The sequence below is a fragment of the Mycteria americana genome, chromosome 24 (assembly GCF_035582795.1).
Source record: "Mycteria americana isolate JAX WOST 10 ecotype Jacksonville Zoo and Gardens chromosome 24, USCA_MyAme_1.0, whole genome shotgun sequence".
In the NCBI taxonomy this organism is placed as follows: domain Eukaryota; kingdom Metazoa; phylum Chordata; class Aves; order Ciconiiformes; family Ciconiidae; genus Mycteria; species Mycteria americana.
This window is the reverse complement of record NC_134388.1, coordinates 3635645-3651862: the sequence shown is the minus strand read 5'-3', so window position 1 is coordinate 3651862 and position 16218 is coordinate 3635645. Positions and strand designations below refer to the sequence as shown.

At 45.1% G+C, this 16218-nt stretch overlaps 1 protein-coding gene across 3 annotated transcripts in view; it reads left to right on the top strand.

Moving 5' to 3' along the window:
* The window catches only part of PTPRS (protein tyrosine phosphatase receptor type S), a 162692-nt gene that overhangs the window by 95189 nt on the left and 51285 nt on the right, over positions 1 to 16218 (top strand). For all 3 annotated transcript variants that reach the window (XM_075524605.1, XM_075524606.1, XM_075524603.1), the window contains exon 6: positions 7575 to 7685. In XM_075524605.1, coding sequence (XP_075380720.1) covers positions 7575 to 7685 — 111 coding nt within the window. The remainder of the gene's footprint in view (positions 1 to 7574; positions 7686 to 16218) is intronic.

Sequence of the window (16218 nt, the reverse complement as noted above, 5' to 3'; positions counted from 1 at the left end):
GCAAGGCGATGACTGTTTAAGCGCTGATGATGCGAGTGCTGCTAAAGTCAGAACTTAATTTAATACATTTATCTTTCCAGAAAACAAACTTTGCTGCCAGAAGTGTGGCACTAGTACACATTAGGGTATTGGATGCTTCAGGACACTGCTAATGAGCTTCAGTGTCTTTCACCCACAGGTCATCAGTATGACTCCAGCCCAGCTTCTTGGGGATTAACAATTACACCCAACTAACGGGTGTTTGACAAGCCCTCTGTGAACAGGAGCGCAGGGAGGAGGAGTGACCCTGCTACTAAATCACAACTTCATTTCTGCACTTTGTGCTAACAGGCTTAGCGTAGAAGCCAGCGACTGTGTTGTCTCTGAAGACTTGGCTGTGCGTTGCTCCCTGATGGAGACTGGGACAGGTTGAGAGAGCAGCAGGACAGGACAGTCCCCCAGATTCTGTCTTGGAGATAAAGTCATCAGGATAGCAGCCATGCCGCTTTATTACGAAGGGTGTTAAAGAACTGCATTTATATCAATATATGAGTTAGTGGCAAACATGCAAATTAGCTCATTAAAAGGTACAAGTGAAATGTCATACACAGAGCTCTGCAAAATCGGTAGCTGTGTCCAGATTTGGTTCTCATTTATATTAAAAAAACCTGAATGTTTCGCTGGCAATATAAATGGACCTCCGAGACCATGGTCATTATATTCACATCATCCTGTGGACCCATTATATTATGGGTCTTCAATATAATTGAGAAACAGGTGATATGTCATTAACCATAGAGGGTTTTCTCTATCCAGTATTTCTTCTTCTCCTTTCCATCTCCAGATAAACTTTCCAAACACTGGAAATCGTTTCATGCTTGGGAGTTTTGACTGAATGAAAAGCTGAATTGTCAATCAAAGGAGAATGGGAAGAACCTCTGTCTAGGCTCCTGCTTCCCTTAGACATACATGAACATCTCAGCCTTAGAGACCCAGGTTGTCTAAGAGTTTAATTGGTCTTGGTGGTGGAAGAGAAACGGGTATTCCTGCCTAACCCCGCCACAGGCGGTCTCAGGACGTTTAAAGTAGAAGCCAATGTCCTCTGCTCAGCCGTGCCACCTAGGGGGAATAACGGGAGGCAGCCTGCAGCCACCTTCCTACATCAGAGAAACACTAAAACCTTTTGTGTCTTGTTGTTGTCTTCTGTTTTCTAAATAACTGGCTATAACAAACTTATTTTTTCCCTTTTTTTCCCACCTTTTTTTAACATTCAGAGACCTTTGGTAAGTTTGTTCAATTAAAAAAAAAAAATCAAACCAAAAAACCCCAAACCTGCTAATGTCCAGATTTGTAACCCTTGCCCTTTAAACTAATTCCTCTGTAACAGCTTCTTGAGAGGCATGCTATGCATTTCTTCTACTAACTCTTCCAGTAGGGATATTCTGCCCTCTTAATGAATTTCTGCAGGGGTATTGCAGGCTACAAAAAGAATAATAATCATCCTAATTAATATATCTGTATAAAGAGATAACAGCTAAATATGAACCTCCTAACATTGGATAGATTTTTTTTGTAACTTAGCAACAGTTGTCCTGGAATTCCCCAATTACACAATAGCTTGTACCCTGGAACTGTGATAATTGTGTTCACACCTGCAGGAGGCCTTGGAGTTTCACATCTAACAGGGTTATTGGCATTTTCAGAAGGGAGAGGTGGGGGTGCGGCATTTTCAAATTGAAGCTGTAAATCATAGGCTATGGGAAAGGGTTGAGCACAGGAAAAGCTCCCCCCCGCTCCAGATCGTCTCTGTCCCTTGAGAAGCCAGGAGCCTGTCTGCAGAACTCACGTCACATTTCCTCCGTGTGCCAAGTCCCCTTTTGTTATTAGAGATGTAGCAATTGCAGCTGTCAGCCAGGATCCGGCATTTTAAAATTGCAGAAGACCCTTGATGATTGCTTGCTTGTTTAGAATAGAAAGCTCTCTCCAGCCCTCGGGAGAGGAGCATAGCACACACATGTTCTCACACGTGGCCTGACAGAAGGTGGGGATGTGTTTTCTGTCATTACCATGGCAATGGTGACTGTCCTCTCCCTGTTTTCAAGGCTTGGAGAATCCGTAGGCAGCTTGCTGTGTGGGAAGTCTGAGGAGGGGATGGTGGAAGAGCAGATCCCATCCTCTGTGGCAGAGGGGGACACCTGCACGTGGTATTCTGCCTGGCGCCATCTTGGTCCTTTATAACGCAGAGGCAAGTCCTTTAAGCTGCCTTTTGCCTCTGCTGCTAAACACTAGGCTGGCCATCTGGGCTCATGCAGCCTCAAAATTTGCCCTAAATAGGCAGATCGCCAGATCCTGGGAGGCTGCGGAAGGCAATATGAATAGTTTGCACGTGGGATCTCAAAACCAGCTTTTCACTCAGAAGGTCAGCATCCAGTGTGAGTCCTTCCTCCTTTAGTTTTCCTGCAAAGCTGGTGCCCTTATTCTGCCCTGGACGGTGGTTAGCCTTTGTGCGTTTGTTCATGCACCGTTTAGGACACCAGGCAAGCCAGCTATTGAACGCAGGTGCCTCCCCTCCACCAGCAGGACCCCGTATCAAATCTTACAGGGCCTGTCAGAGTTCTTCAGAATAATTAATCTATTTCATATCCTCTTCTAGCACCATCCTGCTGCCCCTGTATTAAATACGAAGCTGGTTAGATGTGAAACTCCAACAGTGAAAATCTACCATCTGTGTCCCTGCCGCCATTCAAACTACTGTTCTTTCCTTGCAAGTTACTTGATCTCATTTTGATTCAAATTCTGTCTCCTCCATCCCTGATGTGGGGCATCTTGCAAAACATGTTTTGCTCCTCACCTCGATGTCCTGTGTGCCAGAGTTAGAATTGGAAGGACCAAGGTGGCATTGCTTGGCTTCTCTTGCTCTCCAAGAGCACTGTCTCCAAGACAGTCTGTCTCTGAGAGCTGCTGACAACCTATTTCCAGGGGCAACGCTGATGCTTAGAGGGAACAAGGAATAACTAACCTACAATGACACAAGAAGGTAACGGCTGCTGTTGTATCTATGCTCGCATAGCTCTAACTTCCAGCGTGTTTCTCCTGTCAATTAGAGTGAACTTTTGCAGGAAATTGCCAGGCTTAGCCAAGGCCAAAGAAGCTTTATAGCGGTGGGTGATGTTGGGGTCTCTTCCCCTCCTCTACCCTTTTCCCATTAGCCTTGTTCCAGATTTGTGCCACAGATGGCAGATTTTCACTCCGGTTTTGAGATAGAAGGATGTATCAGAGGCTGTTTTTATTTCCACTGAATTGAACTATAACCCTTTGCTGCTTTGTCTCTCTCTCTCACGCGCGCTTTTTAAAACCTTCCTGCTGTCTCCTGTGTGGAGATCTGCCCAAGTACACGCTCCCCCCACCTCTTCCTCTTTCAAGCGCTCTCTCTCCAACCTTTGTCCTGATAGCTAACCAGCCTGCTTTATTAACCTTAGCTAGTTCCTAACCCTAACTAGATGCTAACTTTTCTCTAGCAAATAACCTAACCTGTTAACTAGAAGCTGAATATAACTAGAATCTAATATCCTAACACTATAATACCTCTCTTCCCTCATCTCCTTTGAAAAATAAAGGTGAACTGTAATTAGTGTCTATATGTTTTTACCTTCTATCCTGAAAATAGAGGATTGAACCGCAGCACAAGAAGGACGAGCAGGGCTGAAGGATAAAGAGGGAAGGGGTTTTCTGGTGATTAAGGCAGAAGATTGGCATGCAGGAGGCTTTGACTCCTGTTCTTGCCTCTGCCACAGACTTCCCTCTGTGACTCTGGGCAAGTTGCTTCACCTCTACCTCGGTTTCCCCATCTGTAAAGTGGGGATAATAATGCTGCTGTACCTCACTGGGGGAGAAGAGAAGAGTGTAAGGCTGATATTTATCATGTAATGTGCTATACAAGCCCTGGCTGGGAGGTGCTGCAGAATGACAGCATTGTTACTGTTGCAGAGAAGCTCTTGCATTTGTCCCTAGTAAGAGGCAATACTTGTAATTGCGGTATCTGCCCTGTTCTCAGGATTGGGGTAAAAAGCAACCAACTAAAACCCCTTCTTTGATAAGCTGTGTGACAACTTTGAATGCCACTGTGAGCAAAAGGACCTGCCGTGTTTTCAAAGGAAGATGGTTGCAACCTCAGGAGGTCAAACGGGGGGACAGTGATTTTACCATTGACTGTGGCATGGTTCACCAGCCACAGTGTCGCTTCCTCTCGTCTGTGATGAGACCTGCCTAGGCAGAAGACTTACGTTAGGCACTAAGACAACTGGAGGGGGTTTGAATAAAAATAACCCAAGGGAGATGCAGTCAACAGGCAAGTGTAGCAGGACTCCTCTCTCTCCATACAACCCCCTCCCGCACTGGCATTAGGGAGGATTCCACTTCCAGAGCAGTTGCATGAGGTAGCCCTTTCGCTTGGGCAGTAGCATGGCCTTCTTTAGTGCAGAGCATCTGGCTTCAGTCTCTGTGCGGAGCCACTGAAGGTCCGCGTAAGGACATGCATTGAATTCCTCGCACGTCTGTGCCAATAACTTCAGTTTGGAACTAGGAATTTGCTACCAAAGGTGGGATCAAACCTGCAACTCTCAATGCAATGCAAGGTACCTGGATGTCCCTTTCCCCATCTGGGCTAGCACGGCCATAATGCCGACCCTTTTCCCCAGGAGCGATGAAGATAAATGCAGGTTCATCCTATGTTCTGCAAGTAGCAAACAGTAAGGTTAGCTGAGAGCATGAAGACTCTCTTTGCATTCTTAGCAACAAGGTGGAGCCAGTCTTAAGACTTTTCAAGCCAAGTGCTATGGAGGCTCTGTTCAACAGCCAGCTGAATTGGACTGCTTTAAAAAGGGCATCCCCACCTTAAGTACCCTGAACCCTCTTCAGTCTGTCCCTATAATTTAAAACGAGGTAGAGCAGTAAGTTTCCTATTGGGAACTGTCTTCCTTGACTCAGGTCCTTTTCCCACGGGCAGTCCAGGTGTTTGGGGTTTTACAGTCTTTTCACTTATTTTCTTTGTTTTCTTTGCAGAAGGTACACCGATCCGAGGTAAGACACCCCCAGCTCACTCACCCACTCTCCAAACACTTCTCTCCACTCAGTTCCTGTTTCATTGACCTGTGCTCAATACAGATTCTTGTTGTTGTTGTTGTTGTTATGTTTTCTTGTCCTGCTTCACCTCTGGATATTTCTTTTTTATACCTGTCTTTATTTTATATATGGTTATAATGTCCTTTTTTGTTTGCTGGGTGCACTTGGTAATACTGATACTGTTATTCTAATAATGTCTCAGGCTGTGCTGCCTTAGATTTATGGCAGAGTTTTAAGAGCTAATCTCACCAGGACTGTGGAGGACTGAAGTTTATCTTGAGCATTAAATGCTGTCAAAGCTTGGTAAATACTTAGGGCCTTCTCTTGATTGGTGCAAAGTGGTCCCGAGCCACTGATGGTGGTGAAAGCTTTCCAATGCTTTGCTCAGTCAGATCTTCAGCACTTACCATCTCAGCGTACCCATTTGTGTGGCTTCAGAGCCTTCTTTCCCCTTCCTCCCCACTCTCTTACCCTTAGGTTTTTCTGGGAAAGATACCCATGGTAAGTAGCTTTTGCAGTGTCTCTTTAATGGAGCCAGAAAGATATTAGACCTCAAGCTGTCATGGAAAGTCAGCAGGAATTGGGTGTGCAGTCCTTGGAAGACCCTGCTTTGGTTTTATCTACACTGGCAAATTTAAAAGTCCATAATTCTCTGCTGGTAAAAGCAACAAGAGGTGCTGTAGGTGAGATGTACTTTTTCACACATCATCGCTATTGGCTCCTGACAAGTGCTGAAAACTCATTGACCTCTCTACAGTATAATTCCCACCATTGCATTCACCAGCAAAGCTGCAGTGGTCAAGATGAAAGGGGTGAGTCCTTATTCCCCTGGCGAAGCCGCTTGCCTGCAGTTCATGGTTTTGTTCCTGCTCTGCAGGGTGGCTTCGTCTCCCCTGGTGTACACTCAGGCAAGCAATGCTCCTGAGCCGCACAAAAAATTTGTCTGGAACCAGTGGAAGCGACCCACAGGTCTGTCCAAATTAACAGAAATTTTTAGGAAAACTCACTGACCAGCTCTCCACCGAAGTGGAGCTTTCAGATGACAGAACATGCTCGAGCTGTAATTCAGTATGAAATATGCTCAGCTGGTGTCTCAGTGTGAAGCTTCAGTCTATTTGGTTTCTAACTCCTGTTGTACTGGAATACCCACAGGTTCTTTTGAAATGAATTTAGTTTGGTTTAGTGGCTTGGGTAGGTTTTTTTGTTTTTTAATTCTATCTGTTCTGCCTTTGGGAGCTACCAGACACAGTGGATGCTGGCAGGAGCCGCACTATCACACCCCATCCCTGTCATAAATTCACAGCCTCACGTCTTCCCACGCAGCATCCTTTTTCACCCATGCACACGCAGAGGAACATGAGCTCCGTGTCCTCCTCATGTGAACACATTGGTTTTTCCTTCCTGAAGAGGCTGTATCTGCAACCAGCACTGATATAATTTGCACTTTTCTTGCTTAAGATTTTATCAGTAATATTACGCTGAGCTGGAATTGTTTGGTTTTCATATTTAGGGTTTTTTTTCCAGAGATGGGAGTTAAGAGTCTTACTGCATGTGAGCTCTGTCCATATCTGTAGTATAATCATGTACTCCTAATACATAAAACATTTGATAGCCTGTTGAATTATTTATGTAGTGTGTATTTTAACTGGAGTTTTGCAGGGATGAAGCCTTCTGAGGTAAATGAGGCAATTGTCTTCCATGTAGTTACATGCTGCATATCTCTGCATGTTTGCTTACAGGAGTGTTTAGTATGGGCTCTGGGTATATTCTTACAGGCTGCAATAATGTACAGGTTTAAGAAAAACCTTAATCCTTTTGGCCCAATTGGTGTAAACCACACAGGCAATCTGGAAGTTCCAACGCAGCATTTACAGGGTTTTCCCTTGGGAATATTCACTATCAGTAAGGTGCTTTTCACACTGACTCTTATCTCCTGTAGGCTTCCTGTGAATCAGGTATTTAGGCACAAAACAAAGGCAGCGGTGATAAAAATGCTCCGGGGATCCTAGGCAGTGGGTGACAAAGCCTTTTACTTTTATGGTCACTGCTTCAAATGGAGCAAGGGAAAGTCAACTGCCTTCTGACAGATTTCTGGGGATCACAGTAATATGGATTATTGAGGTTGATTTCATGAGTTCTGGTGCAGAATGTCTGCATTGCAGAAGCCACAAAAGTTAGTACTTTTCCTGATCGTTTCAGTACAGAGAGTAACACTTAGTATAGAGGGGGGTATTAAATTTTCTCTTCCTGTTGGGTATGTCTCCAGCCATAACGCTGAGCACACACGTTAGCTGATCTCGGCAGAGGGCTCGGCACTTCCAGAGCTCATAGCCCAAGACCCCCAGGCAAGCATCCCTGTGTGTGTTAGCCTAAGGGGAGGAGAAAGCAAAACATTGACGCTATTGCTCTCTCTTAAAAACAAAACAAAATGGTGATGATGGTGTCTTTGCTGCGGTCTTCTTCTCTCCTCCCAGGTGGCCTGCAGATTGAAAGCAGTGAGGAGACAGACCAGGGGAAGTATGAATGCGTCGCCAGCAACAGCGCCGGAGTGCGCTACTCCTCACCTGCTAACCTTTACGTGAGAGGTAGGGAGCGCATCGGCTCACAACACTGGCAAATACTTCCCTCCCCGTGGCCTTCCTTTGTCCCCAGCTGTTTGAGTCGATCCTGTCCCTGAGCGCTGGGGAGGCACTGGTGTTAATGGTTTGGATCCTTCCAGTGCGCTGCTGAGCTTGCAGGGGGATCCTGGTGCGCCCTGACTTCCCCACCGTTGCTGGTGGCTCCAGCTACCGCGCCAGAGCCGCAGAGCAGCGGTACACAGCTGTGTCACCCACAGTGAAGTCAAGTGTGACCCAAAATAGTGTGCCCAAGAATCTGCCAGCATCAGCCCACAGAGCCCAAAGGGGAACGAACAGCTTTGGCTGCAAAGAGGCCATAATCCCCTTTTCTCCCAAAGGATCCCTGCCGTCTGGAAGTGGGAAGGTTTCCGTTCTGCTGGTGTGGGTGTGAGAGGAGGGGAGGACCCTCTCAGCCCCCTCCACTGAGCTCTCTGTCCCCTGGATCTTAGCAGATTGCAACAGGAGGGTGCATTCTCACTTCTCGCCTAAGTCCCAGCTGGTTTTCCCTTTGCCAGCAGTAATTTGTCAGTGGTTCCTTGGGCATGAACGCTGGCCGTGGGCACAGACTCAGAGAAAGCTGGAGACGGCCAGCAGACAGCTCTGCCACAATGACAGATTCCTTCACCCATGTAGCACGAGGAACAGATGACAGGGGGATTGGCTTCTGCTTGATGCCCCCTCGATGTTCTCACACCAGTGGGGCAATAGCCTTTCTGCTTTCTTTGTTACCTTATTTTAATCTCTCTGACCTGTAATATTTTGTGTGTAGCTTTGGTTTAATATCTTTCCACAGCAAGACCCTTTTGGTAATGAGAGAGCAGGGCTGGTCCTTCTCGCTTTTTTAAAAAAAGAAAAATACCATTGGGAGGAAAAAAGAAAAGTTACATCCCAGCAAACTGTTCCCATTTCCATCCCATCGACAGAGGAAGCGCCTCCCACCTACACTCACGTTAACTCTGCAGTCAAATGCAGAGCCATGCTCCTGTGTGCACTCCTTTCTCTCTCTCTTTCTCTCTCTCTCGTGTCTCACGCTCACTAAATCACATGCACATGGAGAGAAGGCTTTTAATAATTTAATGTTTCCAAGCTAAATTTTTAAATAGCCTTTTGTGGCCAGCTGGAAAATTGCGTTTGAAATTTGCCCTGTCGCCTGGGCCCCGAAATTCTTCTTTTGGGAACGTAAATCTGGATCCGATACTAATTCAGGGCTAAATCCTTCGCAGACAGCTTAGCTGGAATGTTTTGGGTTCTTTTTTTTAAAAAAAAAAAAAAAAAAAAACCAGAAACAGGAAAAAAATGTGGGGATTTTTCATTATTCTTTTATTTATAAATTTCCTCTACCTTTCTGGCCACTCGGAAACTACCCAGGAGACAAAGGTTGTAACCATGGAGTTGCTTGTCTCCGCACCTGGATAAGAGTCGGCTCCAGGTGGATAGCCCTCTTTCTATCCAAGTTAGCCTGTGTGTACCTGAGGCCTGCCTGAAAAACAAAGCCAGCATTAGCCGGCCGAGAGAGTGCAGAAAACACCGTGTAAGCAAGCTCGGCCTGTGGTTTGGGTGTTTTTCATGCTGTTTAATTCCTTGTTTCTTGTGTGTTAATATCATGGAAAGGTAACAAATTTCTGAAATGGATTTGCTTTGGTGGGAGGGAAAGTTCATGCACATTTTTCTTCCCGTTTTTTGTTTTAAAAGAGTCTTGAACACTCTTGTGTTTCCAATTGACTTGTTTCTCCCATAACATGCTTGTCTCTATAGAACACCTGGGATAGGAGTTGTAAGTTTTAACATTGCAAGGAAATGTTTTGGTTTTGTTTTGCTTTTCTTTTCTTCTTCTAATTATTTCTTTTTCCTTATTCAGTCCCATTGTGGAGTTAGTGCAAGCAGAGCCGGGCGTGGGGGCTGGTGGGCGCACGGGCTGGGGGAGTGGATTTCCAGCTTGGGATCTCCTTTGTATCGGGTCTTCTCTGCCTGGTACAGGTTCCGCTCCCCCTTCTCTAAAGAGCAGCTGGACTTAAAGAAGTGAGAACTCCTTTCTGGGGTTGGCACCTCTGTCAGGTGCTGATTCTGAATTAGGATTGCTCACAGTCTAACCTCTGTACAGAGCTTGCTTGTTCTTAAACAAAAGGGACCTAGCTGGATGGGAGGGGGAAAGTTAGGAAGGCAGGAAAGAGGGTCGTTACTATCTTCATTTTTTTTCCTTTCTTTTTATTTTGGTTAAGAGAAAAAAACAATCAATTTGCAGCTGACAGCCTTGAGAAGGCCTTTTTTTACTCTCTCTGTGTTTCCCCTATTTTTCTCTTCTCCTCATGTCATTGTGTTCCGCATCAAACCCCCTTAACATCCCTCAGAGCTACGAGAAGGTTGGTGTGGTTTTTTTCTTTTTTACTTTCTTTACCCACATTTTTACATTCTTAAGAGAAAAAAAAAAAAATTAAAAAAAATTAAAAAAAAAAAAAAAGAGAAAAAGCAAGAAATCTTTAAGATGAGCGAGACCCGCCCGTTCCCGGGTCTCGCAGAGATGAGTTGAGTTGCATTGTGGGCCTCTCTATGCATCCTTTGGTAATGTTGCTGAGTTCTTGCACTTTTTTGTCGTCATGGTTACCTTGCCGTTTGGACATTGGGCCTGATGCATGATAGGAGAATGTAACAATCTTCTTTGCATGCCACTTTTTAAATTACTTACGAATTATTTTTTCTATATATAAATATGTATAGTTTGGTTTTGGTTTTTTTTTTACAATTCTGGTTTATTTGAAGTGGATTTACTCTTCTTTTCTAAATTTTTAGTTCTGTTTGGGTTTTTTGCTTTTTCTTGATTTCCTATTTCAGTTTTGATTGGTTATGCTGTGCTGTAGTTTATTCCAAACGCATTGTGAGAAGCCAGTGTTCCTGCCCACCCGGTGGTAACTGAACTCCTCAATCCCTCCAGGAGGAAAGGAGTCACACAGCTCTAACGCCTGTCCATGGAAGCCCTGCTATTTGGGACAAGCCTCTGTTTTGGGGGGAGGGAGGGATCTGGGAAGTGGAAAAGATGGTAAGAAGCCAGGGTGTCGTTCCAAGAGTTAGAGCAGACCCTGGGTCACGTTATTACTTACGTATTTCTTGGAGGTGTGGCTCTTGTTCCACAGCCTGCACACACAGAAAAACCCTGATCCCTGCTCTGAAGGGCTTCCCCAGCCATGCAGAACTCGCTCACTGGTAACTGCCCGTTTCCCTCCAGTAACACCTAAGACACTGCGTACGGGAGCTAATCTGCTTTCAGCCCAGGCTGGGTAGAGACAGAAAGCTTCCTGCTGCGTTACTGAATCACACGCAGTTGTCTTTTCCTTTAGCGCCCATGTGTGCGTGGAGAGCCCCATCATCAGGCAGTGCCTTGTCTCATGGGCAGAACTTGGCAGGTTCCCTTGTAGGAGGGTGATGCCTCGTCCTTGCAGTGTCGGAAGTGAAGGGCAGCCAGCCAGCCGCCTTCTGCAGAAGGGGCTCTGCCTCTCCCCATTTACCCTCGTTCTTCCCTCTCATTGAACCGTTACTGCCTGCCTGCAGGCACCTTGACAACCAGCCAGGTCCAGAGAAGGTAGAGGCCTCCTTTCTAGACGAGCGTGGAAGGAGAGATGCAGCAGTGGTAGACACAGAAGAGGCTGCTGGGACACATCTGGCAGCTGCATCTCTGCTGTAAACAGCAACAAGAAATCTGACAAGTTACGTTCTAGCTGAAAATGCCTCTTTTCCCTCTTCTCATCTCCCTGTTTATCCCCATTAAGCTTCTGTTGCCTCCCATGTGTGCGTCCTGAGCGGGTGAGCCACATGGGACAGTAAACAGGTGGGTTTTTTGCAGTGTGTTAGTTGTACCATTGGTGCTTGGTGCTTTTGCCCTCTGCGGAATTGAATGCCCTTCCTTTCCCTGTTGATGCATTCCCCTCTGCCCGTCAGTCCTCACTACTCAATAATCTACCAAAGGAGTGGCTTTCCTAGTGTACAGGTATTAAAGCTGTGTGATTTTTGAGAAATCCAGTGCAGTATTGACACAGTATCTGTCTCTCTCTTTCTCTCTCTCTCTCTTTTTCTCTCTGTCTGTCCTTCTCTTTTTCTTAAAATGCTGAGATTTCAGTGCTCGGACCCTCAGTGCTGGTATTCCCCTCTCCCCCTTTCAAGTCTCTCCCCCTCTCCCCTTAGATACAAGGGTACCACTCCGAAATGCTGCACTGTTGATAATGTCTTTCTGAAGCGGCCAGCTGTGGCTCTTCTACCTTTGATGCCAACAATAGCCAAAAGACGTCCCCCAGCCCCAATGCTCTATTTAAAGACAAAGAAAAAAAAAAAGAAGAAGAAAAAAAGGCTTGTTCTATTTAAAAAGAGCAAGAGAGAAGGAATAGTATTTGAAATGAGGTGTTCCCATCCCACCTCCCTCCTGCCTAGGACTAAAAGGTGATAATCACTACTAATTACAGGATTTTCCTTCATGAATAGGAGTTTGAGTTTCAGGATTTAGGTGCAATTAAAAAGGGATTTATACACCATTGTTTTTTATTTGTTTATTTTATCTTTTATAAAGTATTTCTAACATATCCAAACTGCTGCTGCGAGAATCTCTTGTGATCTGAGAAGGTTTTAAGATTAAATTCTTCCTTAAGAGCCAATAAAAATAATAATAATATCAACAACAATAAACTAAAGCTAAATTGGATGTAGTCATGATAGGCTGGAATGACACTGGATGAGGAAATAGAGACATGATACCTGGCTAAAAGAGCTCATACGGTTTGCTAGAAGTTATGGGCATGGTCTCGAAATTATTGGTTAAGGGTTTGCCTTGTGTATTATTACAGATCAGATCATGCCGTGGTCCAAAATAACAAAGAGTCTGCTAACAGGGAATTTCCAAGGTCAGATGCAGAAGTATCTTTATGGAGGCCCACAAAAGCAGATCAGAAGCAGGTGAGATGAATTCTGCCACCAGCCTAGGGTGTATGAAAGTTTCTAGTCTGAGCCAGTTGTCCAGATTTCACCTGTCGTCAGTGAAAAGAAAGACACAGTTCTAGCAGGCGAGCCAGCATACCTTAAGATGGGGATGCTGATTTTTGTGGGAGCCGTACAACTCACCTGGCTTTCAAAAGTCCCATTGGATGTTTCTCTGTATCCCTAGGGACACAAATACCATCAAACTTCTGGCCCATAGTGATTGCAGGAAAGGACAGATTCGAAGTCCTGTGTATCAAGAGACGTCTGTCTCGGGGTGGGGTTGGAGAGCGTCATGCCTCTCCTTGCACGGTGGCAGGGACTTGCTTAGGAGAGGGGAGGCTGCTTTGAGAGCCTGGCAGTTCTCCCAGCTAATCGGAAAGCGAATGTCTGCGTATGGCGCCCGTGCAGAGAGCTGCATGGCCTTCTTTCAGCTAGGACGGAAGGGAAACCTTTTTGCCCTTACTAAGACGTTTTGAACCTTGCACAAGACGTTTTGAACCTTGCTTACTCCACTTTGGTGGATAAAACCAGATTGAATAACTCATACCTGATGGTATTTTTCTCCAAGCCTCAGGGAGTCAATCCGTGCAGGGTCCAGGCTTTGCCCTAGAGAGGGCATATGTCTGCTTGTCCAGGATCTATGGCCACAGCTGCTTTGCCCGCTTGAAATGGAGCAGTTTGTAGCTTTCCTCTTAATTTTGAAAGCTTCAGACTTCCGCCTCAATTGCTCTGTTTCAATCCAAATAGCCAGCTGCTTGGCTCAAGCTAGAGCACTGTATGGAAGGACTGAGTGTCTCTGCGTGCTCTTCCACATTACAAAGGGAAAGAAAGAATGAGCAATGCACCGTGGAGCTGTGTGGGCTGTGCTTTAGCAACCTCTGAGTATGCAGAGCTGCTGCTGTTGGTACAGGACAAATTGTCATGGTTGAATTTACCAGAATTAAACATTTTCCCCTATTTCACACAGTGGTGCCCTGTCAGGAGTTACAAAAGGCAGCAGTTGTGGTGCTGCAGGGATAATCCTTTTTCCCCTCCGCTCGAGCTTCTTGTTGCTCTGCTCTTTTCAAGCCCAGGGAGTTTTAAATGGTTCAGCAGGCATTTAAAACAGCACAGTGCACTCGCTGTGCCTGCTTAGGCCTTGCCTCCTCTGCTGCGGGAGTCAAGTACAGTGCTTAGTCACCCAGAATCAGGTTCTGCAGCCCAGTTCCTGCTGAGAACATTTCCAATATTTTTCAAGGCTCTCTGGAAAACCTCAACTCATTGAGAGACCAAAGATGAAAACAAGCCAGGGCTAAACACGTAATAGCAAAACGAGTTGAAATGAGTTAAAATAAAAACCATAGAAAACTCAGAAATAGTGTGCCTAGGACCTTAGGAAATAAAGCATCAAAATATATTAAAATGTGACTAATTTAACAAATAATTTAGCCTGTAGCCTGTGCCTGGATTAAGTTTGGCTCGTGTAATTTGCCCATGAAACCAGAGCTGCTGGTTGCTCAGCCCGTCCCTCAATAGACAAGTGGAACGGTTGCTAAGCTTTTTGCTTTCAATACCATGCAGAGGTTAGAAGGAAATAATTTCACTTGCACTCCAGATTTAACAAATCGCCACAAGGTCAAAACAATCACCGATATTTTAAAATGTAGGAATTTTAATACCTTTTCAGGCTAGCATTGATAAATTCTTTAATGGAGAAGGAGGGAGGCAGAACCACCGCTAGTTTGTACAGCTTCCCCTGTAGTGCCATTTTCCAGGCGCTGGAGTTCAGGGAGGGAGAGTTCTGTGACAGTTTTTAAGCATTACGTTAGCACTTCCGTGGGTGGGGGAGCGCCCTGTCCGTGTTTGGGGTGTCCTCAGCTCTGAAATTCTAGTTCAAAACCAAACAAAGCAAACAAAGAACTTTGCTGTGTTTCTGCAGAAGGATTTCTCAAGGGTATCAGGAAATGGAAATGGATACAAAAAGCCACCCCCCCAAAAAAAAACCCAAACAAAAAAAAATCAAAACTGTATATATGTATATATATATATGTATATCTCTCTATAGAGGGCACTTTGCAGGAACACTGTGCTGTACTGATCTCGAAATCTCTGCCTGCCTGTGTCTCTTACACCTTTTGCATCGCTGTTCTCTTTGTTTTAGGGGAAAAAATTAGATTACACCTTGTCAAATTAAAATAACAAAATAAAATAGTAAAGTCTGTGTTTAATGTTACAGAGCTGCTTGAAAAACAATTGGGTTCAGACTATTTTATATTCAATGCTGTAAAAAGCAACAGGAAAAAAAAAAGAATTACAAAAGACCAGAGATGTTCAGCCAGCCTGTCACTCAACTAATGTGTTTTTTTAACTGGAAAAGTAACAATGATTGGGAAGGTAATGGATTTCCTCCAGACCAAATCCAAGCCTTGGTCTCATTCTTTATTTATCTACCTATTTACTTATTTATTTTTATTTACCGTGAAGGAAATTAGGAAGGAGATGGGCATGAGGAGGGAAGTATCTCGTCCTCTGGAGGGACGGAGGTCGGAAATCCAAACCCGAACAGCGTCTCGCCCCAGCGGAATGAACTTGCAATTGGAATGGGAGAGGGAGAAGGCAGAGGCGGCTGCACGGACAGCACAGGGGCAGGGACAGACCACCTTTTGGGAGGGGAGGACAGGTGTAATCTAAGCTTCACTAATAATGTAGAGGCTGCACATTATTTTGGCACCCTTTCCCCTACCCCCTCCTCATTTTGGAGCAAGACGGAATGACTCCTGTCTCACCAAAATGGCCAATAATGTCCGCCTTCTCACCTCATTTGGAGCAGCAGCTTGCTGAGTGTCAAAATGTTTAATACCATTTGGTTTTGTTTGGTGCTTTCAACCAGTCACTTCACTTTCTTTTGTTTCCTTTTTCAATTAATTTCTTCTTTAAGATATAAAATATGTTTATCTTTTAGTTGGTTTAATGTGAATCGGGGTTTGAAGTGACGGGTTCTTGTCTAGTACGTTCTCCTTTCCCCACCTCACTCCTCCTCCAACGTTTTTCTCCCTGAGCTAATCTGGAAGGGGCTTAAAAAGTGGAACCGGTGGGTTTCCTCAGCACAAAGTGGTTGGTTGGTCCTCAGATTTCTCTCACTAGCAGCGTCCTGGGAACACATTTTAAGGACGGATTCTGGTGTTGCAAAAGTCAACCCTGGATCTCCCAGTGTCTCTTCCGATCAGGTCTGTAAATCTGTCCCTTTCCAAAACATCTCTCACCATGTGGACCCCAGCTCTCTTTTTAACTGAGTGGTGGTGGTGGGGAACCTTAGCGATGTCGATTGGTACCTTCTCATTGGAAAGAGTAACGCACGAAAAATGCCACTCACAGAACACAAACTGGGTTAACCTCTCTGCATCCGTGAGCAGCAACAAAACCAATTGGCTTTCCAAGGGTGTGAAAAGTTACGGATCTGTTCCGTTTCTAATGAAGGTTATGTTAAGCAGAATTTGGGATGCAGATTTGCCTGTGTGAAATACTTACCCAACAGACAGTATTAAACAGACTCATAACTAAC